Source organism: Pongo abelii, chromosome X (assembly GCF_028885655.2).
Source record: "Pongo abelii isolate AG06213 chromosome X, NHGRI_mPonAbe1-v2.0_pri, whole genome shotgun sequence".
Lineage (NCBI taxonomy): Eukaryota > Metazoa > Chordata > Mammalia > Primates > Hominidae > Pongo > Pongo abelii.
The window spans coordinates 159238434-159265472 of NC_072008.2; the positions used below are offsets into that span (position 1 = coordinate 159238434).

The following is a 27039-nucleotide window of genomic DNA, read 5'->3' on the forward strand; positions in this document are numbered from 1 at the left end:
TGCACACCAAGGGCCCCACCCGCCCGGAACAAATGGGACTCTAGAGCGCCTGGCCTCACCCTCCCTACTCTCAGTCCTGCAGCCTCAGCATGTGCTGGCCGGCTGTACCCTGAGGTGCCCTCCCACTTCCTCCTTCAGGTTCTGAGGGGACAGGCTGACAAGTAGGACCCGAGGAACTGGAGGAGCATTGAAGGAGAAGATCTGTAAGTAAGCCTTTGTCAGAGCCTCCAAGGTTCAGTTCAGTTCTCACCTAAGGCCTCACGCACGCTCCTTCTCTCCCCAGGCCTGTGGGTCTTCACTGCCCAGCTCCTGCCCGCACTCCTGCCTGCTGCCCTGACCAGAGTCATCATGCCTCTTGAGCAGAGGAGTGAGCACTGCAAGCCTGAAGAAGGCCTTGAGGCCCGAGGAGAGGCCCTGGGCCTGGTGGGTGCGCAGGCTCCTGCTACTGAGGAGCAGCAGACTGCTTCTTCCTCTTCTACTCTAGTGGAAGTCACCCTGGGGGAGGTGCCTGCTGCCGAGTCACCGAGTCCTCCCCACAGTCCTCAGGGAGCCTCCAGCTTCTCGACTACCATCAACTACACTCTTTGGAGCCGATCTGATGAGGGCTCCAGCAACCAAGAAGAGGAGGGGCCAAGAATGTTTCCTGACCTGGAGTCCGAGTTCCAAGCAGCAGTCAGTAGGAAGATGGCTGAGTTGGTTCATTTTCTGCTCCTCAAGTATCGAGCCAGGGAGCCGTTCACAAAGGCAGAAATGCTGGAGAGTGTCATCAGAAATTGCCAGGACTTCTTTCCTGTGATCTTCAGCAAAGCCTCCGAGTACTTGCAGCTGGTCTTTGGCATCGAGGTGGTGGAAGTGGTCCCCATCGGCCGCTTGTACATCGTTGTCACCTGCCTGGGCCTCTCCTACGATGGCCTGCTGGGCGACAATGAGATCATGCCCAAGACAGGCCTCCTGATAATCGTCCTGGCCATAATCGCAATAGAGGGCGACTGTGCCCCTGAGGAGAAAATCTGGGAGGAGCTGAGTGTGTTGGAGGTGTTTGAGGGGAGGGAGGACAGTGTCTTCGCACATCCCAGGAAGCTGCTCATCCAAGATCTGGTGCAGGAAAACTACCTGGAGTACCGGCAGGTGCCCGGCAGTGATCCTGCATGCTACGAGTTCCTGTGGGGTCCAAGGGCCCTCGTTGAAACCAGCTATGTGAAAGTCCTGCACCATATAGTAAAGATCGATGGAGAACCTCACATTTCCTACCCACCCCTGCATGAGTGGGCTTTGAGAGAGGGAGAAGAATGAGTCTCAGCACGTGTTGCAGCCAGGGCCAGTGGGAGGGGGTCTGGGCCAGTGCACCTTCCAGGGCCCCATCCATTAGCTTCCACTGCCTCGTGTGACGTGAGGCCCATTCTCCCCTCTTTGAAGAGAGCAGTCAGCATTCTTAGCAGTGAGTTTCTGTTCTATTGGATGACTTTGAGATTGATCTTTGTTTCCTGTTGGAATTGTTCAAATGTTCCTTTTAACAGATGGTTGGATGAACTTCAACATCCAAGTTTATGAATGACAGTAGTCACACATAGTGCTGTTTATATAGTTTAGGAGTAAGAGTCCTGTTTTTTATTCAGATTGGGAAATCCATTCCATTTTGTGAATTGTCACATAATAACAGCAGTGGAATATGTATTTGCTTATACTGTGAACGAATTAGCAGTAAAATACATGATACAAAGAACTCAAAGAAATTAAAAGACAGTTAACTCTTGCCTTATACCTCAGTCTATTCTGTAAAATTAAGAAAATATATATATGCATACCTGGATTTCCTTGGCGTCTTTGAGAATGCAAAAGAAATTAAATCTGAATAAATAATTCTTCCTGTTCACTGGCTCATTTCTTTACCATTCACTCAGCGTCTGCTCTGTGGAAGGCCCTGGTGGTAGTGGGGATTCTAAGGTAAGCCAGACTCACGTCTACCCATAGGGTCATAGAGTCTAGGAGCTGCAGTCATATGATTAAGGTGGCGAGAAGTCCTCTAGGATGTAGTGGAAATGTAAGACAGGGGTGAGGGTGTGGGGCTCCAGGTGAGAGTGGTGAGTACGAATGCCCAGAGCTGGGGCACTTTGGGATCTGAGAACCTGCAGTTCCTTCTGAAGGAGCTGATTCTAATGATGCCCGGTGGGTCCAGGGCCAGATTCTCAGAGGGTGAGAGAAAAGCCTGGAACGGAATGCTACCCTGAGCAGTTTCTTTAGGACGGGGATGAAGAGAGAGGAGTCTCCACCTGGGGCTGGAATAGAAGGTGTCCTGTGTTTTTGCCCAGTGCTGTTGAACACAGCCCAAGATCTAGGCGATGGACACCCATCATCTGCAAGGGTTTCCTGAGCGATAAGGCTGAATTTCCCGGGAAGGGTGACCTGACCCAGAAGCCACTGGCCAGGTGCTTTTCTGCCAGGCAGGGAGAGCCAGAGCTGACTCCATTAAAAAGGCATTCTAACTAGGTTATCTCAAGTGCAATTTGACCAATTGTAAGCACGGGCTAGATTTTGGATGGTAACAAAATGGATGAATATAGTGGTTTGGATGGGAAAGCAGCTGGGAGAGAGGGAGGGAGTTGGTCTTTGACTCACATTCTAGGAGCTTTGAGCTGCACCTGGCTGGGCAAAACTCCCGCACAACCAAATTTTGAAGTACATTCTCTAAGAGGAAATACTTCACTGAATTTTACGGGCGAAGCTTCCTTTTTTGGCTAATTATTCCCTGTCCTATTGAGCTGTGTGTTCTCTGATAAGTCCTGGAGAACAACGGCAACAACAACAAAATCCCAGTGTTAGGGCCTGGGGTTAAAGCATGTTAGAAATAACAGCCATCCACCATTTGTGAAACTTCTAATTTACACCAGGCCCGGAGCCAGGTGCTTCACCTGCATTGCATACACTCCAACTGTCCTACTAGACAGGCCTTACACATCTGCTTACAGATGAAGAATCCAGGGCTTGCAGAGCTTGTGAATTGGGATATAAGAACAGGGTATTTCCTGGGTATTTCTCAGTATCACGTGGCTAGTAAGGAACAGGGCTGGAACCAGACCCCTGGTATGAATTCCTTTAGAGCCCATGCTGTCCCCACTTCTCCGAGCCCGAGGCTCACCTCCTGACAGGTACTTCATTTTTCTTCTCAACACCGCACCATGTCTCTCAGGTGACCAAAAGAAGGACCTTGAGGCCAGCATAATGAAGCAGGCCTGGAGAACGCGACAATGAGAATCAAACACCATTTGGGACTGGTGTGTGCTAGGTTCCTTGAGAGCTAACTCTGCCCAGTTGTGGACATTTCTCTGCAGCCCCAGCACTTTCAGAATTACAGCACATTTCCCCGGGTCGCTTCCATGTGTCCTGTCTGACTCTGGAACCTATAGGGCCTGCTGATCAGCTCCTCACTCGTCCCCACAGAACAGCCCAGAATCCCCTGCTCACCTCCTGACAGGGAGCATTCCTTCTCACAGTAGAAGTCCTCTGGCTGTCCCGTCTCTCACCCAGGAAGCCATATGATGTCAACAACCCTTTTGATATAAAAACTCACATGGGGACAGTGACGCTTAGACACCTGGTTACCACTCTGGTTGTCTTCAACACACTCTCTAATTGTTTTCTGAGTGGGCTGAGGAGTCTGATTCGCCATATTATCTAAGGGTTCTTGTGTGATGTCACCCTGAAGTTAGAGGGATTTGGAACCACCTTGATACTTGAAATTGGACTTTCACAGGGCGTCCTTTTGGAATTCGCCTCTGAATACGTGCACAGATAAATGGTCAAAGAGCAAACCGTCTCTCATGAGTATTAGATGAGAAAAACCTTGGGAAATCCCAGTGGAACGAACATCTACTTACTGAGGCTGAATTCCTAAATTTCTGGAGTCCTCCAGGAGTTTAAAAACGATTCCTTGAAAACACGTCAACTCTAATGAAAGAGGAATAATTAAGCAGCCTTCTGTTTCTTGTCTGTTTACCTGCTCCACAGGAAAATACTGGCCTTCAGTGTGCCTACCTCGACAGGTGTACAGGCGTGTGGAGGGTAGCAGAAATTCACAGGTTAACATTTTGACTGGGAATCAAATGGAGGAAGAATTCTCAGCCTACTAAGGATTTAAAGGATATTACAAAGGAAAGCCTTCCTGCTGAGACTTTCAAGATTCTTGAACAGTTAGTTGTGATCGTATATTTGAAAACATCAGTCACATATTTGACACTGGAAAATGTTGGAGAACTTCAAGGCAAATTTGGCCTTCTCAGAAACTCCTCCTAGAAATGAGAAGGGTAGTATAATACCAAATCATCATAGTTGCTTTTTGTTGAGCACCCACTATGTAACAGTTTATGGGGAAGGGTATAATACTCACCCACATTTTGTCTTTGTCTCCTTCCTGGACACATGGGAACAGTAAAGTCCTTGCAGTTAGGATCATGTGACTTTTCCTTTACACCAGTATAGGAGCAGAAGCATTGTTTGTCACATCCAAGCATTTGAGAGCCAGTGTGCCATTTCCATGCTTTCTCTCTGCTTTCAACAGCAAACATGGCAGCTTCATCTTGAGAGGACGGAATCACAAGGTGGAAGCAGCTTGGATCCCTGGGTCATGTGCGAGTGGAGAGCCCCTGCCAAACCGCTTCAGAACTTATTTGCACATAAAATAAACTTCTGTTGTGTCAAGGCATTCATGGTTGTTCTGTTGCATCAGCTAGCAATTACTTAAACTGACACGGCTAGTATTTCTGTTGTCAGTATTAAATATTTTTTATTTAAAATGTAGTTTGGTATATATTCTTATTTCAAAAGTTATAGAAATGTAGATAATTCACAATTTTTTTTTACAAAGCTCCTCCACAGTTAACAACACCCCTTCCCCCGCCCCCCGCGCACAGGTCACCACAATTAACAATGTTGTGTATTATTTTACTGCTGACTCTAGGCTTTTCACTGACAAACTATAACAATATATTATTTTTATTTAATATACCAGAACAATGACATACATATTGATCTGCTTTTATCACTTTATAAAATGGATGTAGGATCTTTCGACAACAGTATAGATAGACAGATGATAGATAGATAGATAGATAGATCGATAGATAGATAGAGATAGATCTTTCTCACTTCTGAAACCACTTTCTATAATTCTAAAGTAGACATGCACCATAGTTAATTAAACTCTTTCTTCCTAATGGACATATAAGTTGTTTCCCATTTGCTGTATGATAAATAGAATAAAATAAACATCTCTGCATATGAGTTTTAGGCAAACATGGTTTTCTTATAAGAAGGATATATTAACATGGACATTGAGTTAAGGTGAAAGGGTGAAAATAGTTTAACATTTAAAATATTTCTAAAATTTTATTACAAAAATGCTGTACCAATTCAAATTCTCATAAAAATCACAATTGATTTAAAATTCTGAAGTGTGGACAGGATATTTCTTCTCTGCTTTGAGAAGGATTTGGTCAGACTGAAGAGGAGCCAGGTAATGAGAGCAGACAGGAGACCCTGAGCCTGTGAGGGAGGATCCAGGGAGGATCCAGGAGAGAGCCATTGCTCGTGTCAATGACAGAGAGCACATGCAAAACCAAGTCCACTGAGACCCAGGCAGGCTGGCACTCCGAGCTCTAAATCCAGACTTCAGGCCGGTGGGGTCAGGAGCCTGAGGGAGAGAAGGGGGGAGGGGGCAGGACAGGACAATGAACAGGAATAGGCTTGGGAAATCCTGGCACCATCATCACCAGCTGGAGGAGGCCCTGTGATCTGAGTGGGTAAGCCTGTTGTCTGAATGCACCAGGGCTGTGCTGGTCAACCTTCCCACCCTCAGAATCCCCTTCCGTCTCTCCGGAATAGTTTGGCTGGCTCCCTGCATCATTCTGGGCCAGCTACCTCTCTTGAACACTCCAGTGGTCCCTTGCACCTTCTCCAGCGTCCCAGATCTGGGAGATGCCTTCATGCATGCTGGGGGCTGGTGTTTTATCCCCTGGGGCCGCTCCATAGAGGCTGGGCTATGTGAGTGGATTGCTGACTGGTGACCAACTGCCGAAACAGGCCAGGAATGCCTACGAGCAGTTGAAAGGGGCAGTGGGGCTGCATGGAGGAGAAATGGGAGGAAGAGTGCCCTGGGACTAGTCAGCTCAGACTCTGCAGATGAAGGATTGGCTGTGGACGTGCCTTGAAAATGAACCTGGTGGTGACTGTGTCTCAGATGGACTTCTGCGGCTTCTGAACTCTTGGCACACAAGAGGACTGGTGTCCTAGGGCAGTGATCGCTGGCCTATGTTGCCAGCAGACACTGTCTGGTGTACAGGGCTGGCCCAAGGTGTGTACATGAGCAGGTTGTATGGCAAGGCATTGGAGTTGGCAGCCTTCCTTGTTAAACTGATGGGGATGTGTGGGGTCCAATACAGGAAACATCATGCACCATCCTGTTGGGAGCATCCTCACCTCCGTGACGGTGTTTGGGCCTGGGGATAAGGCATCTGCAGTGACCCTCTCGTTGGTAGTTTCCACGGGTTTTTCTGAACTCAAGTGAGCACAGGTGAAGGAACTGTGGGTTTCTTCCTGCGGGTCGGAGGCCCAGGCCAGACCGACTCCATAATTTGAACCAAAGAATTCCCATGCCTGGTACTTTCATTCATTTCATGCACTTATTCATTCCTACAGAAAACTTTTATTGAATATATGCTGAGGAAACACCAAGTCAACAAAACACAAGAAAGCAGCAGCGCCCTTAACTCAGTCTATGGGGGGCGTGAGGGAGATGGTGAGGTGGAAAGACATGCAAGGGTTTTAGGAAGTGAGAGACTGTGAACTGACGGAGAGAATCTCTATTGACCTGACTTCTGAGGTTGGTGACGTTGTTCCCTTCGTTGAGAGGGAGGGAGAAGGGTAAGAGTTGGTGGTGATTTGATGAAGAAGAGTGTGGAGGATGAGATCCGTGGGCAGCCTTTTAGAGCTCAGTCTAGGATTTTTTTAGACATGGATGTTTTATGAAAATATATAGTGTTTTAACACCCACAAGTAGTGATGTACGTATTGATATGTCACATGCCTTTGCCACGTAATAAGATGAACGCAAGGTCTTCCCACAACTATAGCTACAATCGACATCACTTTTGTAAGTATTCCCTAGAATTCTAAAGTAGGTGTGTGCCATAGTTAATTAAACCTTTCCTTTCCTGATAAACACATACGTTCATTCCCATTTGTTGCTATGATTAATAGAACTGAAATAAACATACGCTTTTGGACAAATATGCATGCTTTCCAATAAGAAAGATATAGTAACACGGACATTGGGTTAAAGTGAAAATGGTGTGAATAGTTTAACTTTTTAGAAGTATTGTCAAAATTTTATTCCAAAAATACTGTACCGATTAATTTTCTCACAAATTAATAGATGTGAATATCCTACACTCACAGAAAGATTTTGTGTTATCAATCTTCTCATTTTTGGTGAAAATTATGAATAAAATGTGGTGAAGAAATATTGTTTCACTGTTATTTTGTGTCTTTGCTTTCTCTAATTAGGTTAAGTACACACTAACTTACTCCCTCACCCATATGAAGTTGGATTTATACAGTGACATCCTGAGTAACATTTCTCTAGGCACGGTTTAAAATTCTGAAACGGGGATAGGACATTTCTCTTGTGCTTTGAGAAGGAATTGGTCAAAATGAACAGGAGCCAGGGAAGGAGAGCAGACAGGACACCCTCAGCCCATGAGGGTAATCGGGAGGATCCAGCAGTGATATGGTTTGGTTGTGTCCCCACCCAAATCTCATCTTGAATTGTAGCTCCCATAATCTCCACATGTCATGGGAGGGACCAGGTGGGAGGTAATTGAATCACAGGGGTAATTTTTTCCCATGCTGTTCTCGCCATAGTGAATAAGTCTTAGGAGATCTGATGTTTTCGCAAAGGGCAGTTCCCCTGCACATGCTCTCTTGCCTGCTGCCATGTGAGACATATCTTTGCTCCTCCTTCCCCTTCTGCCATGATTGTGAGGCCTCCCCAGCCACGTAGAACTGTCAGTCCATTAAACCTCTTTTTTTTTTTTATTATAAATTACCCAGTCTCAGGTAGTTCTTCACAGCAGTATGAAAATGAACAAATACAAGGGGAGAGCAATGGCCAGAGTCCATGAGAGAGACCATATATGAAACCAAGTCCACATTTCCCCAGGCAGGCTGGCATTCAGAGGTCTGAATGCAGAGTTCAGCCCGGTGGGGGCAGGGACCTGAGGGAGAGAAGGGGGAAGAGAGGGGTGAGGGCAGGACAATGAAAAGGAATAGGCTTAGGAAATTCCAGCACCATCGTCACCAGCTGGAGGGGGCCATGTGATCTGAATGGGCAGGCCTGTTGATGGAATGCACCAGCGATGTGCTGGAGACCCAACCCTCCCTCAGAATCCCCTTCCCTCTCTCACGAAGAGTATGGCTGGCTCCCTGCATCATTCTGGGCAATCTCCCTCTCTTGACTACTCCAGTGGTCGTGTGTACCATTTCCAGCGTCCCGGGGCAGGGAGTTGTCTCATGCCTGCTGGGGGCTGCTGTTTTATCCCCTGTGAACTCTCCATGGAGCCTGGACTATGTGAATGGGTTGCTGACTTTTGAGCAACAGCCAAGACAGGCCGGAAATATTTATGAGCAGTGGAAGGTGAGGGTGGCAGCAAGGCTGCATGGAGGGGAATTTGGAGGAAGAGTACCCTGGGACTAGTCAGCTCCGACTCTGCAGATGAAGGATTGGCTGTGGACGTGCAATGAAAATGATCCAGGTGGTGACCATGGTATCAGATGGACTTCTGAGCCTTCTGAGCTCTCGACACAAAAGCAGACAGGTATCCTGGGGCTCTAATCACTGGCCTATGATGCCACCAGACAGTGTCTGGGGCAGAGGGCTGGCCCAAGGTGTGTACGTGAGCAGGTTGGATGGCAAGGCAGTGGGGATGGCACCCTTCCTTGTTAAACTGATGGGGATGTGTGGGGTCTAATACAGGAAGCATCATGCACAATACTGTTGGGAGCACCCTCACCTCCATGATAGTGTTTGGGCATGGGGAGTAGGCATCTGCAGTGATGCTCTCAATGATAGTTTCCAGGGGATTTCTAAACTCAAGTGAGCACAGGTGATGGAACTGTGGGTTTCTTCAGGTAGGCGGGATGCCAAGGCAGGGGCAGCCTCCACATTTTGAATCAATGAACTCCCATGCCTGGTAATTTCATTCATTCATGCATTTATTCATTCCTACAGAAAACTTTTATTGAATATATGCTGAGGAAACACCAAGTCAACAAAACAAAAGAAAGTGGCAAGGCCCTTAATACTGTCTGTAAGGGGATGGGGGAGATGGAGAGGTGGTGTGAATCGCCCATCTGAGCCAGGGAGTCCAGGAAGGCAGAGCCAGACTTGGGGACAGGCAGTGTGCAACAAAGGGAGTGACAGCCTGTGTCCAGGCAAGCAAGCGCTCCTTCTATGACACTATCAATCTGGTTTTCCTCCTGGATGCTGCCTGTGTGTGAAAGCAACTGCTGTTCTCTGTGCCTACCTGCCTCTGTTAATAGAGAAAATGCAAATGGTTGGCAGATGCTCACTTCTGCTCACCTTGGGTCACCTCTACTGAAGGGATGGTTTGACAGCAAAAGGACAGGAAGAAACTTTTGGGGATGATGAATGTATTTTGCACCTTCTATGTGGTTGTGATTTCATGGAACTATACATTTGTCAAAACTGTTTAAATTGTTTCTCAGTATTTAGGAGAAAAAGTAAGCAGAAAACCAGGAAGGATATAGATGACCTGAACAGCACGGTTAACTACTCTGACCAATTAAAATAATGAGAAAAGCACTGCATTCAACAACAGCAGAATAAACATTCCTCTCAAGCGTGCATGAAATACTTCCCAGGATAGATGGTATTCTGGGCCATGAAACAAAGCTTACAAATTGAAAAAAAAAAAAATAGAAATAATAAAAAGCCTCTTCTTAGACCATAATATAATTAAATTCAAAACCAAACACCAAGACATCTGAAAAATGCCCAAATATTGGAAATTTTAAAATATGCTCCTAAATAACCTACAGGTCAAAGAGGGAGTCTCAGGAGAATTTTTAAAATACATTAAGTTGAATGAAAATAAAAATATACATACAAAAATGGGATTCAGCTAAAGTGTTTCCTTGAGGGAAATGTATAGCATATTTTATGTTTATATTAGAAAATAAAATCTAAAATCAATAACCAAAACTTTCACCCTAGGAAACCAAAGAACGAAGAGCAAGTTGAATTTAAAGAAATTGTAGAGGATTCCCCCATCCCTTCCCACATTCCCACCTCTTCCCCTTAAGCCCTACCCCCAACATTTGAGACACACAGACAGACACATCATTTTACAACATGTTCATTTTATTTCCATCACCATGGGGCATACCCTTTGGGGTGTAAAATGTACTCTATTTATTTTACACCCTGTTGGCTATTTATCTGAGGTTAGACCTCTGGAGACTTTTCAGATAGACTTGAAGTCTCTGGCCTTGCCCAGGAATTACTGGCGCCCAAGGAAGCACTGGAGAAGGTGGTGGTCTCCTTGCCCTTGTGGTCCTGCTGTGGTGCATTTTGATTGAGTTCCTCGTTCGGCTGGTCAGAGTGGCTGGATAGTGTTGACCCACTCCATTCCTCAGGTTTTTTTTGAAGCGGTGGTCTTTTAGGGAGAGCCTTTTGTTCCTGGAACTTCCTTGATGGGTCCCTTTTCCCTTCCGGGTTGTCTTGGGAACCTGGAAAGCCAACAGGGAGATCACAGGAGGGCACTGGTTTGGGGAAGAGGATGGAGGAGGGGTGAGAACAGGGGCTTCATAGAGAAATGGTACAGGCTGGGGTGGGGATTGTGCCAGGCAAGGACAGGGTAGGAGTCAGAGCTTGGGTGGGCCATTCACTTTGATAGGGCTTCTGGGCCAGGGTTGAGAGGATGCTTTCCACTTCCTCACCTCTTTGGTGTTGGTGGGTGGTTGTTGGAAAATGGGCTGGAGGCTCGTGGTTTCCTGGACATCTTCACCAGACCAGCGTCTCTCAACAGTCTACTCCAGTCCACCTGGTCTCCCCAAGCGTCCCCCAGGACAGTGAAGGCAGGCCAGCAGGCTAGAAACTCACACGACATTATTATGTTAGTCTTGTGGGAGAATTCCTTTTCCAAGAAACCTTGGTCTTTTCTCTTAACACCTTTAACTAATTGGATGAGGCCCATCCACATTATGGAAGTTAAATTGCTTTACTTAAAGTCAGCTGATGGTAAATGTTGATCACGTCTACAAAACACCTTCACAGCAACATCTAGACTACTGTTTGACCACACAGCTGAGCACTACAGCTTAGACAAGTTGACACATAATACTAGCCACTGCAAATATCTTGCACCGTACAAAAATGTGACTCAAAATGAACCACAGTCTTAAATGCCAAAATTACGGGTTTTTTTCTAGGAGGAAACAAAAAAAAATTGTGCTACCTGAGGTTATGTCTTAGTCAGCTCAGGCTGCCATAACAAAATGCCATTGACTGAGTAGCTGGAACAACAGAAATTTATCTTTTTTCACAGTTTTGAAGTCTGGAAGTCCCAGATCAAGGACTGGCTGGGTTGGCTTCTGGTGATGGCCTTATTCCTGGCTTGTAGATGGCCCTTTCTCAATATGTCCATTCTTGGCCTTTCCTCCGTGCATGTGCAGAGAGCGCGCGAGAGAGACAGCGAGCTCATGCAAGCACAAAAATGCTATCTTCTGTCTCTTCTCCCTTCTTATAACCACAGTAATTCTATGGGATCAAGGCCCCACCCTTATGACCTCTTTTAACATTAATCACTTCCTTAGAAGCCTCATCACCAAACACAGACACCCTGGGGCTGAGGGCTTCAAAATATGAATTTGGTGGAGGACATAAGCATTAGCAAAGAATAGACACATAGATTAATAAATCAGAATAGAGCTCAGAAATAGACCTGCACACATATAGTCAGGTGATTCACAACAAAGGCAATAATGGTGAAAGTACAGGTTTTCCAACAAAAGGTGCCTGAACAATTAGACATCTATACACAAATTATAATAACCTGGACATATCCTTACATAGTCCGTGAAAATTAACTCAAGATACATCATAGACCTAATGAAAAATGCATAGACTATACAACCTCTATAAGAAAACATAAGAGAAAATCAACGTAACTTTGAGTTTGGAGATGAGTTTTTAAATTCAACACCAAAAGCATGATCAAGGAAAGAAAAATTTGCCAAGTTGATTTTATTAAAATAAACATCATGTGCTCTTCAAAAGACAATGTTAAGAGAATGAAAACAGAAGCCACAGACTAGCAGAAAACATCTGTGGCACACATATGTGATAAAGAACTTGTCTCTACAGTATACACGAATTCTTAAAGCTCAATGATAGAAAAAAATGAAAATAGGCAAAGATCTGAACACACACTACACAAAAGAAGATACACACATGGCAAATAAGCATAATAAATGTACTAAGCGTGTTTTGTCATTAGATAATTGGGTACTAAGATGAGATACCACTACACACCTATTAGTATGTCCAAAATCCATAAAAAAGCAAAGCAAAGCAAACAAAACCAAGACCGATTGCCAGGGAAGATGTGGAGCAACAGAAACTCTCATTCATTGCTTGTGGAAATGCAACATGGCACAGCCACTTTGGAAGACAATTTGGCGTTTTCTTAAAAAACTGAACATAGACTTTAACATAAGATTCAGCAGCCATACTCAATCAATTTACCCAATTGATTTGAAAACTTATGTCTACATAAAAACTTGTATATGAATGTATACAATAGCTTATTTCACAATCACCAAAAATAGAAGCATCCAAAATGTATTTCACTTGGTGAATGGATTATATATATATATATATATATATATATATATATATATTACACACACATATTAAAATATGGTACACCCAGACAATGATACTACTACTTCTCAATGAAAAGGAATAAGTTACAAGCTGCACAAAGTTATACATGACTCTTCAGTTCATTATGCTAACTGCAAGAAACCAGTCTAAAAAGGCTAGATAGTATAAGATTCTATTTATATGACATTCTGGAAAAGGCAAAATTATAAAGGTGAAAAACCTATCAGTGGCAGCCAAGGGGGTTATCTGACAAGCACAAGGGATGTATCAGGGCAGCCAAACTCGTATGCATAATACTGTAATGGTGGTTGTATGATTCCTTTGGTCTGAATATTTGTGTTGCCACAAAATTCATCTGCTGAAATACCAAGGTGATGGTATTAGGTAGAAGGTGGGGTATTTGGAGAATGACTAGATCATGAGAGCAGAGTCCTCATCAATGGGATTAGTGTTTTTATAAAATAGTCCCCAGAGAGATCCCTTGGCCCTTCTTCCATGCGAGGACATAGGGAAAAGACAGGTGTCTATGAACTAGGGAGCAGGTCTCCACCAGATATGAAATCTGCCAGCCCCTTGATCTTGGACTTTCCAACCTCCAGAATGTGAGAAATAAAGTTGTGTTGTTTATAAGCCACCCAGTCTACACTATTTTTGTTATGGAAACCCAAACGGACTAAGACAATAGCACGAGGCATTTGTCAAAACCCATAGATCTTTACAGCACAAAGAGTGAAGCTTAATGTATGTAAAGTCTAAAAGTAACTTAAGAGGTTGGAGAATCACGGAACAGAATGTAAAATGTTATACACACACACACAAACCTAGCTGTATTATAGACGAATGAAACCACCACAGTGAAGCAAGTGGGGGGAAAGTTATCATATTTGGGTACTTCATCAAAGAAATATATATTTTATAAAGTATATGTCTTCCATATAAGTTTGTAAAATAGTTGAACATTTGATAATCATTTATTTAATTTTTTAGATATCAATGCTATTGGGTTTTTGTTTAACAAAAAGTTCTTTTCCTTTAAAATGCATATTAAATTATTTAGAGATGAAATGGTATAATGCCTTAGATTTGCTCCATGTTATTCCAGATGCTGATATGCAGGTAGGCGAGTCTCTAACTGGAACTAGATTTGCTGTGTATTTAAAGTTGTTCATGCTGGGTATCAAGTATCCTGGGCTCATTATATTAGTTTCTGTTATTCTATATGTGTGAAGGCTTTCCCTAATAAAACTCTTTTTTTTATCATAAATATGCCATTAAAAGTGAAATCCTAAATGAAACTGACCACTTTGTAGAAATAAAATAAATAAGTAACCAAACTGATCCAAAAAGAAAAAGAAAACTTCAATTAAACTACACAAACTGAAACTGTACAATATTCAAAGCTCAAGCCGCCCTCAAACATTCCAGGTTAGGCAGTTTTGGAGGCCAATTCTATCAAATGATCAGGGAAAACTAACCACCACCTTATATCAACTCTTCCAGAACATACAAAAGATTGACAATTGTTCAATTCATTCTCCCAGACTAGCTCTCCTTGATTCAAAACCAGATGAGGACCACATCCCTCCCCTGATGGAAAAAGAACACGTCAAGTAAGCTCCCTTACATAGCAGTAAATACCTTACCTAAATTAGTAGCATATTAAACAAATAAACAGGCTCTGCCCAAGGAAATAACATACAATTTAACATTAGAAAAAAAAAAAAAAACGGTTTCATTGTAATTCCTCACATACAAAATGGAGGAGAAAAAATTTGATCCTGTCAAAGGGTACAGAAAAAGCTTTTTAAAGAAATTTAATATGAGTTCATGGAAAAAAGAAAATATTTATTTAACCTATATTCAAAGAGAACTTCCATTTCCTAAAATGAACAGCAAACATACTTAAATGTGAAACATTTGAAGAATTATCATTCAAGTCAGGAACGAGAAGTAGATGTAGCCCATTATCTCTACGTTTGAAATCAGGATTGAGACACAAAGAGCTATAAGTATCAAAATGAGGAAGTGGTATGAATATTGGAAAAACATGTAATGTTTAGTGATAATACCATTATCGATTTTGAAAATTCAAAGGAAAAGGCATGTGGCATATTCAAGTGCATCGGCCTTCAGAACGAGGTGTGCAACAGATTACTACAGCAAAATCAAAATCTTCACCTCACGAAAGCAATAACTAACTACAACAATTAATAGACAATATCCCATTTGCAATAGCAACAAAATCCAAGAATTACCTGAATAGAAGTCTAATAAAAATGTATAAGTTGTTTATAGAGGCAACTATCAAAGTATACTGACATATTTAGTAAAAAATAGCTTGACATACATAGAGGAGTATAACATATTCATTCATGGGGAACACAACAGTGTAAAAATGTAAACTCAGCTTAAATTATTTACAATTTAGTGCCTTATCTGTAGCCGCCGACATCACAAGGAAATTTGGGCTGCTGTGCTCTGCTTCCCAAATCAACCCTGGAAAATTATAGAATGGAAACAGAAAGTAGAAAACCAGTATCAGCAAGAAAATCTACCCAACAAAACAGGGCCAATCCAGGGTGAGACTGAAGACCTTGTTGAGCTGGTACTTGTGTGTGACACTTGCCGTGTCGGTTAGAGGGGGTTAGCGGCAGGGATGCTGGGGAGGTTTGTAGCCTGCCTAGACGGCAGATGACAGAATGGGTAGAATAAAAGTTTTAAATTTTCCACTTCACTTCATTGCACAATCTGAGGCAGCCCCTGAAAACACGATACCAAGAGGCCTAATGTAATAGCAGGACACCAGGAAAATTTGGTTGGTTAAGGCAGTATGGCTCCAGAGTTCTGCTATTAACAACCTGAAACCAACATAGTGCGAGAGGAATTATGTTGTAAAAAAAAATTCCTTCAACAGAACACAAAGACTGGAATAGAAGTAGAATAGGATATCAGAGTGAACCATGCATACTAAGGGTAGGTGTTAGTTCATAGAAATAAATATATATATCGCTACCTACATATATACTTAGAAGATATGTAAACCCTATTTCTTCAATTCAGAGAATAAATCATTTAGGACCAAAGGTTTGCCAAGTGTAACTCTGGCTGGGGAGGAGCCCCTGTGGGAAGGCGACTGTCTTCTCCCAGAGGTCAATACGATCGTGGGAGCTCCCGCCCTGCAGGGAGCTCCTGGCCTGGGACCCGTAGACATTCTGTACAAGGGGTGCAGCTGTGCAAATGCACAGAGGTGACAGAAACAGAGTATCTCCTGCCCATCACTTCATCCAACAGCCAGGAGTGAGGAAGAGGACCCTCCTGAGTGAGGACTGAGGGTCCACCCTCCCCCACGAAGTGGGACCACAGAATCTAGCTCAGCCCCTCTTGTCAGCCCTGGTAAACTTAGGCAATGATGTCACCCCGACCGCACTCCTTCCCTCAATGCCACTTCAGGGGGACTCAGAGTCAGAGACTTGGTCTGAGGGGAGCAGACACAATCTGCAGAGAATGGCGGTCCAGGCACAGCCAGGCATCCAAGTCAGGACCCTGAGGGATGACCAAAAGCCCCTCCCACCCCTAACTCCCCCGACCCCACCAGGATCTACAGCCTCAGGATCCCCGTCCCTATCCCTACCCGTACCCCCAACACCATCTTCATGCTTACCCCCACCCCCATCCAGATCCCCATCCAGGAAGAATCCAGTTCCACCCCTGCTATGAACCCAGGGAAGTCACGGGGCCGGATGTGACGCCACTGACTTGCGCATTGGGGGGTCGTAGGACAGCAAGATTCTTGCCCTGAGCAACGGCCTGACGTCGGCGGAGGGAAGCAGGCTCAGGCTCTGTGAGGAGGCAAGGTAAGACACTGAGGGAGGACTGAGGCGGGCCTCACCCCAGACAGAGGGCCCCCAATAATCCAGCGCTGCCTCTGCTGCCGAGCCTGGACCACCCCACAGGGGAAGACTTCTCAGGCTGAGTCACCACCACCTCACCCCACCACCCCCCGCCACTTTAACCGCAGGGAACTCTGGCGTAAGAGCTTTGTGTGACCAGGGCAGGGCTGGTTAGAAGAGAGTAGGGCCCAGACTCAGCCAGGAATCAAGGGCAAGGCCCCGAGAGGGTACTGAGGGTAAACCCCCCGCACCCCCACCACCATTCCCATCTCCCAACACCAACCCTACCCCCATCCCCCAACACCAACCCCACCCCCATCCCCCAACACCAAACCCACCCCCATTGCTCAGACATCAATGGCACCCCCAAACCCCGATTCCCATCCCCCCCATCCTGGCAGAATCAGAGCTTTGCGCCTGCAATCAACCCACGGAAGCTCCGGGAGTGGCGGCCAGGCACGCAGATCCTGACTTTCACATCTATGGCTAAGGGAGGGAAGGGGGTCGGCATCGTGAGTACGGCCTTTGGGAAGCAGAGGAAGGGCCCAGGCCCCTCCTGGAAGACAATGGAGTCCGGAAGGCTCCCAGCATGCCAGGACAGGGGCCCACTGTATCTCTGTCTCAAATTGAGGCACCCTTTCATTCGGCCGCGGGAATCCTAGGGATGCAGACCCGCTTCAGCAGGGAGTTGAGGCCCAGCCCTGCGAAGAGTCAAGGGGAAGAAGAAGAGGGAGGACCGAGGGGACCTTAGAGTCCAGATCAGTGGCAACCTTGGGCTGGGGGATCCTGGGCACAGTGGCCTAATGTGCCCCATGCTCATTGCGACTTCAGGGTGACAGAGAGTTGAGGGCTGTGGTCTGAGGAGTGGCACTTCAGGTCAGCAGAGGGAGGAATCCCAGGATCTGCCGGACCCAAGGTGTGCCCCCTTCATGAGGACTGGGGATACCCCCGGCCCAGAAAGAAGGGACGCCACAGAGTCTGGCTGTCCCTTATTCTTAGCTCTAGGGGAACCTGATCAGGGATGGCTCTAATTGGCAATCTCATTTGTACCACAGGCAGGAGGTTGGGGAACTCTCAGGGAGATAAGGTGTTGGTGTAAAGAGGAGCTGTCTGCTCACTTCAGGGGGTTGGGGGTTGAGGAAGGGCAGTCCCCGGCAGGAGTAAAGATGAGTAACCCACAGGAGTCTATCAGAAGCCTCACCCTAGAACCAAAGGGGTCAGCCCTGGACAACCCACCTGGGAGTGACAGGATGTGGCTCCTCCTCACTTCTGTTTCCAGATCTCAGGGAGTTGAGGACCTTTTCTTCAGAGGGTGACTCAGGTTAACACAGGGGCCCCCATGTAGTCGACAGACGCAGTGGTCCTAATATCTACCAAGCGTCCAGGTGAGAAGCCTGAGGTAGGATTGAGGGTACCCCTGGGCCAGAACACAGACAGGGGGCCACACAGAAATCTGCCCTGCCCCTGCTGTTCCCTCAGAGAGTCTGGGCAAGGCTGTCTGCTGAGGTCCCTCCATTATCCTGGGATCTTTGATGTCAGGGAAAGAGAGGCCTTGGTCTGAAGGGGCTGCACTCAGGTCACTAGAGGGAGGATCTCAGGCCCTAGCAGGAGTAGTGGTGAGGACCAAGCGGGCTCGTCACCCAGGACACCTGGACTCCAATGAATTTGGACATCTCTCGTTGTCCTTTGCGGGAGGATCTGGTTACGTATGGCCAGATGTGGGTCCCCTCATATCCTTCTGTACCGTATCAGGGATGTGAGTTCTTGACATGAGAGTTTCTTTGGCCAGCAAAAGGGCGGTATTAGGCCCTGCAAGGAGAAAGGTGAGGACCCTGAGTGAGCACAGAAGGGACCCTCCACCCCAGTAGAGTGGGGACCTCACAGAGTCTGGCCAACCCTCCTGACAGTTTTGGGAATCCGTGGCTGTACTTGCAGTCTGCACCCTGAGGCCCATGGATTCCTCTCCCAGGAATCAGGAGCTCCAGGAACAGGGCAGTGAGCCTTGGTCTGAGGCAGTGTCCTGAGGTCACAGAGCAGAGGAGGTGCAGACAGTGCCAACACTGAAGGTTTGCCTTGAATGCACACCAAGGGCCGCACCGGCCCCAGAACACATGGGACTCCAGAGCGCCTGGCCTCACCCTCCCTACTGTCATTCCTTCAGCCTCAGCATGTGCTGGCCGACTGTACCCTGAGGCGCCCTCTCACTTGCTCCTTCAGGTTCTGAGGAGACAGGCCGACAAGGAAGACTGGAGGCCCCGGAGCAGCACTAGCTCCTGCCCACACTCCTACCTGCTGCCCTGACCAGAGTCATCATGCCACTTGAGCACAGGGGTCAGTACTGCAAGCCTGAGGAAGGCCTTGAGGCCCAAGGAGAGTCCCTGGGCTTGGTGGGTGCGCAGGCTCCTGCTACTGAGGAGCAGGAGACTGCCACCTCCTCCTCTACTCTAGTGGAAGTCACCCTGGGGGAGGTGCCTGCTGCCGAGTCATCGAGTCCTCCCCACAGTCCTCAGGGAGCCTCCACCCTCCCCACTACCATCAACTATACTCTCTGGAGTCAATCCGATGAGGGCTCCAGCAACCAAGAACAGGAGGGGCCAAGCACCTTTCCTGACCTAGAGACCAGCTTCCAAGTAGCACTCAGTAGGAAGATGGCTGAGTTGGTTCATTTTCTGCTCCTCAAGTATCGAGCCAGGGAGCCGTTCACAAAGGCAGAAATGCTGGAGAGTGTCATCAGAAATTGCCAGGACTTCTTTCCTGTGATCTTCAGCAAAGCCTCCGAGTACTTGCAGCTGGTCTTTGGCATCGAGGTGGTGGAAGTGGTCCCCATCGGCCGCTTGTACATCATTGTCACCTGCCTGGGCCTCTCCTACGATGGCCTGCTGGGTGACAATCAGATCATGCCTAAGACAGGCCTCCTGATAATCGTCCTGGCCATAATCGCAATAGAGGGCGACTGTGCCCCTGAGGAGAAAATCTGGGAGGAGCTGAGAGTGTTGGAGGCGTCTGACGGGAGGGAGGACAGTGTCTTTGCGCATCCCAGGAAGCTGCTCACCCAAGATTTGGTGCAGGAAAACTACCTGGAGTACCGGCAGGTGCCCGGCAGTGATCCTGCATGCTACGAGTTCCTGTGGGGTGCAAGGGCCCTCATTGAAACCAGCTGTGTGAAAGTCCTGCACCATATGCTAAAGATCAGTGGAGGACCTCACATTTCCTATCCACCCCTGCATGAGTGGGCTTTGAGAGAGGGGGAAGAGTGAGTCTGAGCACGAGTTGCAGCCAGGGCCAGTGGGAGGGGGTCTGGGCCAGTGCACCTTCCAGGGTCCCATCCATTAGCTTCCACTGCCTTGTGTGACATAAGGCCCATTCTTCACTCTTTGAAGAGAGCAGTCAGTATTGTTAGTAGTGAGTTTCTGTTCTATTGGATGACTTTGAGATTGATCTTTGTTTCCTGTTGGAATTGTTCAAATGTTCCTTTTAACGGATGGTTGAATGAACTTCAGCATCCAGGTTTATGAATGACAGTAGTCACACATAGTGCTGTTTATATAGTTTAGGAGTAAGAGTCTTGTTTTTTATTCAGATTGGGAAATCCATTCCATTTTGTGAATTGTGACATAATAACAGAAGTGGAAAAAGTATGTGCTTAGAATTGTGAAAGAATTAGCAGTAAAATACATGAGATAAAGGCCTCAAGAAGTTAAAAGATACTTAATTCTTGCCTTATACATCACTCTATTCTGTAAACTTGAAAAAAAAACATGGATACCAGGATATCCTTGGCTTCTTTGAGAATGTAAGAGAAATTAAATCTGAATAAATAATTCTTCCTCTTCACTGGATCATTTCTTTCCCATTTACTCAGCATCTGCTCGTGGAAGGCCCTGGGTTAGTAGTGCGGATGCTAAGGTAAGCAAGACTCACGCCTACCCATAGGGTTGTAGAGTCTAGGAGCTGCAGTCATATAATTAAGGTGGCGAGAAGTCCTGTAAGATGTAGAGGAAATATAAGAGAAGGGTGAGGGTGTGGGGCTCCAGGTGAGAGTTGTAGAGTGTAAATGTCCTGAGCTGGGGCATTTTGGACTTTGGGAACCTGCAGTTCCTTCTGAAGGAGCTGACTCTGATGGAGCTGGGTGGGTCCAGGGCCAGATTCTCAGTGGATGAGAGAAAAGCCTGGAATGGAAAGCAACTCTGAGTAGTTTATTTCGGATGGAGGATGAACAGAGAGGAATCTCCACCTGGGGCAGTAATGGAAGGTGTCCTGTGCTTTTGTCCCACTGCTATTGAACACAAGCCAAGATCTAGGTGATGAAAATCTATCATCTGCAAGGGTTTCCTGAGCAATAAGCCTGAATTTCCCGGAAGGGTGACCTAGAAGCCCATGGCCAGGTGCTTTTCTGCCGCGCAAGGAGAGCCAGAGCTGACTCCATTAAAAAGGCATTCTAACTAGGTTATCTCAAGTGCAATTTGACCAATTGTAGGCATGGGCCAGATTTTGGATGGTAACAAAATGGATGAATATAGTGGTTTGGATGGGAAAGCAGCTGGGAGAGAGGGAAGGAATTGGTCTTTGACACACATTCTAGGAGTTTTCAGTTGCACCTGGCTGGGCAAAACTCCCGCACACACAAAGTTTGAAGTGCATTCTCTAAGAGGAAGTACTTAACTGAATTTTACAGGTGAAGCTTCCTTTTTGGGCTAATTATTCCATGTCCTATTGAGCTGTATATTCTCTGATGACTCCTGGAGAACAACGACAACAACAAAGTCCCAGAGTGTTAGGCATCCCGCCTACCTGAAGAAACCCACAGTTCCATCACCTGTGCTCACTTTCTACAAAGTGGTCAGTTTCATTTAGGATTTCACTTTTAATGGCATATTTATGATAAAAAAAAGAGTTTTATTAGGGAAAGCCTTCACACATATAGAATAACAGAAACTAATATAATGAGCCCAGGATACTTGATACCCAGCATGAACAACTTTAAATACACAGCAAATCTAGTTCCAGTTAGAGACTCGCCTACCTGCATATCAGCATCTGGAATAACATGGAGCAAATCTAAGGCATTATACCATTTCATCTCTAAATAATTTAATATGCATTTTAAAGGAAAAGAACTTTTTGTTAAACAAAAACCCAATAGCATTGATATCTAAAAAATTAAATAAATGATTATCAAATGTTCAACTATTTTACAAACTTATATGGAAGACATATACTTTATAAAATATATATTTCTTTGATGAAGTACCCAAATATGATAACTTTCCCCCCACTTGCTTCACTGTGGTGGTTTCATTCGTCTATAATACAGCTAGGTTTGTGTGTGTGTGTATAACATTTTACATTCTGTTCCGTGATTCTCCAACCTCTTAAGTTACTTTTAGACTTTACATACATTAAGCTTCACTCTTTGTGCTGTAAAGATCTATGGGTTTTGACAAATGCCTCGTGCTATTGTCTTAGTCCGTTTGGGTTTCCATAACAAAAATAGTGTAGACTGGGTGGCTTATAAACAACACAACTTTATTTCTCACATTCTGGAGGTTGGAAAGTCCAAGATCAAGGGGCTGGCAGATTTCATATCTGGTGGAGACCTGCTCCCTAGTTCATAGACACCTGTCTTTTCCCTATGTCCTCGCATGGAAGAAGGGCCAAGGGATCTCTCTGGGGACTATTTTATAAAAACACTAATCCCATTGATGAGGACTCTGCTCTCATGATCTAGTCATTCTCCAAATACCCCACCTTCTACCTAATACCATCACCTTGGTATTTCAGCAGATGAATTTTGTGGCAACACAAATATTCAGACCAAAGGAATCATACAACCACCATTACAGTATTATGCATACGAGTTTGGCTGCCCTGATACATCCCTTGTGCTTGTCAGATAACCCCCTTGGCTGCCACTGATAGGTTTTTCACCTTTATAATTTTGCCTTTTCCAGAATGTCATATAAATAGAATCTTATACTATCTAGCCTTTTTAGACTGGTTTCTTGCAGTTAGCATAATGAACTGAAGAGTCATGTATAACTTTGTGCAGCTTGTAACTTATTCCTTTTCATTGAGAAGTAGTAGTATCATTGTCTGGGTGTACCATATTTTAATATGTGTGTGTAATATATATATATATATATATATATATATATATATATATATAATCCATTCACCAAGTGAAATACATTTTGGATGCTTCTATTTTTGGTGATTGTGAAATAAGCTATTGTATACATTCATATACAAGTTTTTATGTAGACATAAGTTTTCAAATCAATTGGGTAAATTGATTGAGTATGGCTGCTGAATCTTATGTTAAAGTCTATGTTCAGTTTTTTAAGAAAACGCCAAATTGTCTTCCAAAGTGGCTGTGCCATGTTGCATTTCCACAAGCAATGAATGAGAGTTTCTGTTGCTCCACATCTTCCCTGGCAATCGGTCTTGGTTTTGTTTGCTTTGCTTTGCTTTTTTATGGATTTTGGACATACTAATAGGTGTGTAGTGGTATCTCATCTTAGTACCCAATTATCTAATGACAAAACACGCTTAGTACATTTATTATTCTTATTTGCCATGTGTGTATCTTCTTTTGTGTAGTGTGTGTTCAGATCTTTGCCTATTTTCATTTTTTTCTATCATTGAGCTTTAAGAATTCGTGTATACTGTAGAGACAAGTTCTTTATCACATATGTGTGCCACAGATGTTTTCTGCTAGTCTGTGGCTTCTGTTTTCATTCTCTTAACATTGTCTTTTGAAGAGCACATGATGTTTATTTTAATAAAATCAACTTGGCAAATTTTTCTTTCCTTGATCATGCTTTTGGTGTTGAATTTAAAAACTCATCTCCAAACTCAAAGTTACGTTGATTTTCTCTTATGTTTTCTTATAGAGGTTGTATAGTCTATGCATTTTTCATTAGGTCTATGATGTATCTTGAGTTAATTTTCACGGACTATGTAAGGATATGTCCAGGTTATTATAATTTGTGTATAGATGTCTAATTGTTCAGGCACCTTTTGTTGGAAAACCTGTACTTTCACCATTATTGCCTTTGTTGTGAATCACCTGACTATATGTGTGCAGGTCTATTTCTGAGCTCTATTCTGATTTATTAATCTATGTGTCTATTCTTTGCTAATGCTTATGTCCTCCACCAAATTCATATTTTGAAGCCCTCAGCCCCAGGGTGTCTGTGTTTGGTGATGAGGCTTCTAAGGAAGTGATTAATGTTAAAAGAGGTCATAAGGGTGGGGCCTTGATCCCATAGAATTACTGTGGTTATAAGAAGGGAGAAGAGACAGAAGATAGCATTTTTGTGCTTGCATGAGCTCGCTGTCTCTCTCGCGCGCTCTCTGCACATGCACGGAGGAAAGGCCAAGAATGGACATATTGAGAAAGGGCCATCTACAAGCCAGGAATAAGGCCATCACCAGAAGCCAACCCAGCCAGTCCTTGATCTGGGACTTCCAGACTTCAAAACTGTGAAAAAAGATAAATTTCTGTTGTTCCAGCTACTCAGTCAATGGCATTTTGTTATGGCAGCCTGAGCTGACTAAGACATAACCTCAGGTAGCACAATTTTTTTTTGTTTCCTCCTAGAAAAAAACCCGTAATTTTGGCATTTAAGACTGTGGTTCATTTTGAGTCACATTTTTGTACGGTGCAAGATATTTGCAGTGGCTAGTATTATGTGTCAACTTGTCTAAGCTGTAGTGCTCAGCTGTGTGGTCAAACAGTAGTCTAGATGTTGCTGTGAAGGTGTTTTGTAGACGTGATCAACATTTACCATCAGCTGACTTTAAGTAAAGCAATTTAACTTCCATAATGTGGATGGGCCTCATCCAATTAGTTAAAGGTGTTAAGAGAAAAGACCAAGGTTTCTTGGAAAAGGAATTCTCCCACAAGACTAACATAATAATGTCGTGTGAGTTTCTAGCCTGCTGGCCTGCCTTCACTGTCCTGGGGGACGCTTGGGGAGACCAGGTGGACTGGAGTAGACTGTTGAGAGACGCTGGTCTGGTGAAGATGTCCAGGAAACCACGAGCCTCCAGCCCATTTTCCAACAACCACCCACCAACACCAAAGAGGTGAGGAAGTGGAAAGCATCCTCTCAACCCTGGCCCAGAAGCCCTATCAAAGTGAATGGCCCACCCAAGCTCTGACTCCTACCCTGTCCTTGCCTGGCACAATCCCCACCCCAGCCTGTACCATTTCTCTATGAAGCCCCTGTTCTCACCCCTCCTCCATCCTCTTCCCCAAACCAGTGCCCTCCTGTGATCTCCCTGTTGGCTTTCCAGGTTCCCAAGACAACCCGGAAGGGAAAAGGGACCCATCAAGGAAGTTCCAGGAACAAAAGGCTCTCCCTAAAAGACCACCGCTTCAAAAAAAACCTGAGGAATGGAGTGGGTCAACACTATCCAGCCACTCTGACCAGCCGAACGAGGAACTCAATCAAAATGCACCACAGCAGGACCACAAGGGCAAGGAGACCACCACCTTCTCCAGTGCTTCCTTGGGCGCCAGTAATTCCTGGGCAAGGCCAGAGACTTCAAGTCTATCTGAAAAGTCTCCAGAGGTCTAACCTCAGATAAATAGCCAACAGGGTGTAAAATAAATAGAGTACATTTTACACCCCAAAGGGTATGCCCCATGGTGATGGAAATAAAATGAACATGTTGTAAAATGATGTGTCTGTCTGTGTGTCTCAAATGTTGGGGGTAGGGCTTAAGGGGAAGAGGTGGGAATGTGGGAAGGGATGGGGGAATCCTCTACAATTTCTTTAAATTCAACTTGCTCTTCGTTCTTTGGTTTCCTAGGGTGAAAGTTTTGGTTATTGATTTTAGATTTTATTTTCTAATATAAACATAAAATATGCTATACATTTCCCTCAAGGAAACACTTTAGCTGAATCCCATTTTTGTATGTATATTTTTATTTTCATTCAACTTAATGTATTTTAAAAATTCTCCTGAGACTCCCTCTTTGACCTGTAGGTTATTTAGGAGCATATTTTAAAATTTCCAATATTTGGGCATTTTTCAGATGTCTTGGTGTTTGGTTTTGAATTTAATTATATTATGGTCTAAGAAGAGGCTTTTTATTATTTCTATTTTTTTTTTTTCAATTTGTAAGCTTTGTTTCATGGCCCAGAATACCATCTATCCTGGGAAGTATTTCATGCACGCTTGAGAGGAATGTTTATTCTGCTGTTGTTGAATGCAGTGCTTTTCTCATTATTTTAATTGGTCAGAGTAGTTAACCGTGCTGTTCAGGTCATCTATATCCTTCCTGGTTTTCTGCTTACTTTTTCTCCTAAATACTGAGAAACAATTTAAACAGTTTTGACAAATGTATAGTTCCATGAAATCACAACCACATAGAAGGTGCAAAATACATTCATCATCCCCAAAAGTTTCTTCCTGTCCTTTTGCTGTCAAACCATCCCTTCAGTAGAGGTGACCCAAGGTGAGCAGAAGTGAGCATCTGCCAACCATTTGCATTTTCTCTATTAACAGAGGCAGGTAGGCACAGAGAACAGCAGTTGCTTTCACACACAGGCAGCATCCAGGAGGAAAACCAGATTGATAGTGTCATAGAAGGAGCGCTTGCTTGCCTGGACACAGGCTGTCACTCCCTTTGTTGCACACTGCCTGTCCCCAAGTCTGGCTCTGCCTTCCTGGACTCCCTGGCTCAGATGGGCGATTCACACCACCTCTCCATCTCCCCCATCCCCTTACAGACAGTATTAAGGGCCTTGCCACTTTCTTTTGTTTTGTTGACTTGGTGTTTCCTCAGCATATATTCAATAAAAGTTTTCTGTAGGAATGAATAAATGCATGAATGAATGAAATTACCAGGCATGGGAGTTCATTGATTCAAAATGTGGAGGCTGCCCCTGCCTTGGCATCCCGCCTACCTGAAGAAACCCACAGTTCCATCACCTGTGCTCACTTGAGTTTAGAAATCCCCTGGAAACTATCATTGAGAGCATCACTGCAGATGCCTACTCCCCATGCCCAAACACTATCATGGAGGTGAGGGTGCTCCCAACAGTATTGTGCATGATGCTTCCTGTATTAGACCCCACACATCCCCATCAGTTTAACAAGGAAGGGTGCCATCCCCACTGCCTTGCCATCCAACCTGCTCACGTACACACCTTGGGCCAGCCCTCTGCCCCAGACACT

The 27039-nt window shown here is 45.0% G+C and overlaps 4 protein-coding genes across 4 annotated transcripts; 3 read left to right on the forward strand and 1 right to left on the reverse strand.

The window, feature by feature from the left end:
* Window positions 1-133: 133 nt before the first annotated feature.
* Window positions 134-1845, forward strand: MAGEA2B (MAGE family member A2B). The gene is made up of 2 exons (XM_054544253.1): window positions 134-203; window positions 284-1845. The coding sequence occupies exon 2, from the start codon at window positions 349-351 to the stop codon at window positions 1291-1293; it is 945 nt and encodes a 314-aa protein (XP_054400228.1). The 5' UTR covers window positions 134-203; window positions 284-348; the 3' UTR covers window positions 1294-1845.
* An 8588-nt stretch (window positions 1846-10433) lies between these two features.
* On the reverse strand, window positions 10434-11273 carry LOC100456253 (chondrosarcoma-associated gene 2/3 protein). The gene is made up of 2 exons (XM_054544254.1): window positions 11011-11273; window positions 10434-10800 (listed from the first exon to the last, which is right to left on the reverse strand). The coding sequence occupies exons 1-2, from the start codon at window positions 11271-11273 to the stop codon at window positions 10731-10733; spliced, it is 333 nt and encodes a 110-aa protein (XP_054400229.1). The 3' UTR covers window positions 10434-10730.
* Window positions 11274-16708: 5435 nt separating this feature from the next.
* On the forward strand, window positions 16709-20669 carry LOC129047329 (melanoma-associated antigen 12). Its single transcript, XM_054544255.1, has 2 exons — window positions 16709-16812; window positions 19066-20669. Exon 2 carries the CDS (start codon window positions 19161-19163, stop codon window positions 20103-20105), a length of 945 nt encoding a protein of 314 aa, XP_054400230.1. The 5' UTR covers window positions 16709-16812; window positions 19066-19160; the 3' UTR covers window positions 20106-20669.
* Window positions 20670-24676: 4007 nt separating this feature from the next.
* Window positions 24677-25531, forward strand: LOC129047273 (chondrosarcoma-associated gene 2/3 protein-like). Its single transcript, XM_002832258.5, has 2 exons — window positions 24677-24939; window positions 25150-25531. Exons 1-2 carry the CDS (start codon window positions 24677-24679, stop codon window positions 25217-25219), a joined length of 333 nt encoding a protein of 110 aa, XP_002832304.2. The 3' UTR covers window positions 25220-25531.
* Window positions 25532-27039: the final 1508 nt, after the last annotated feature.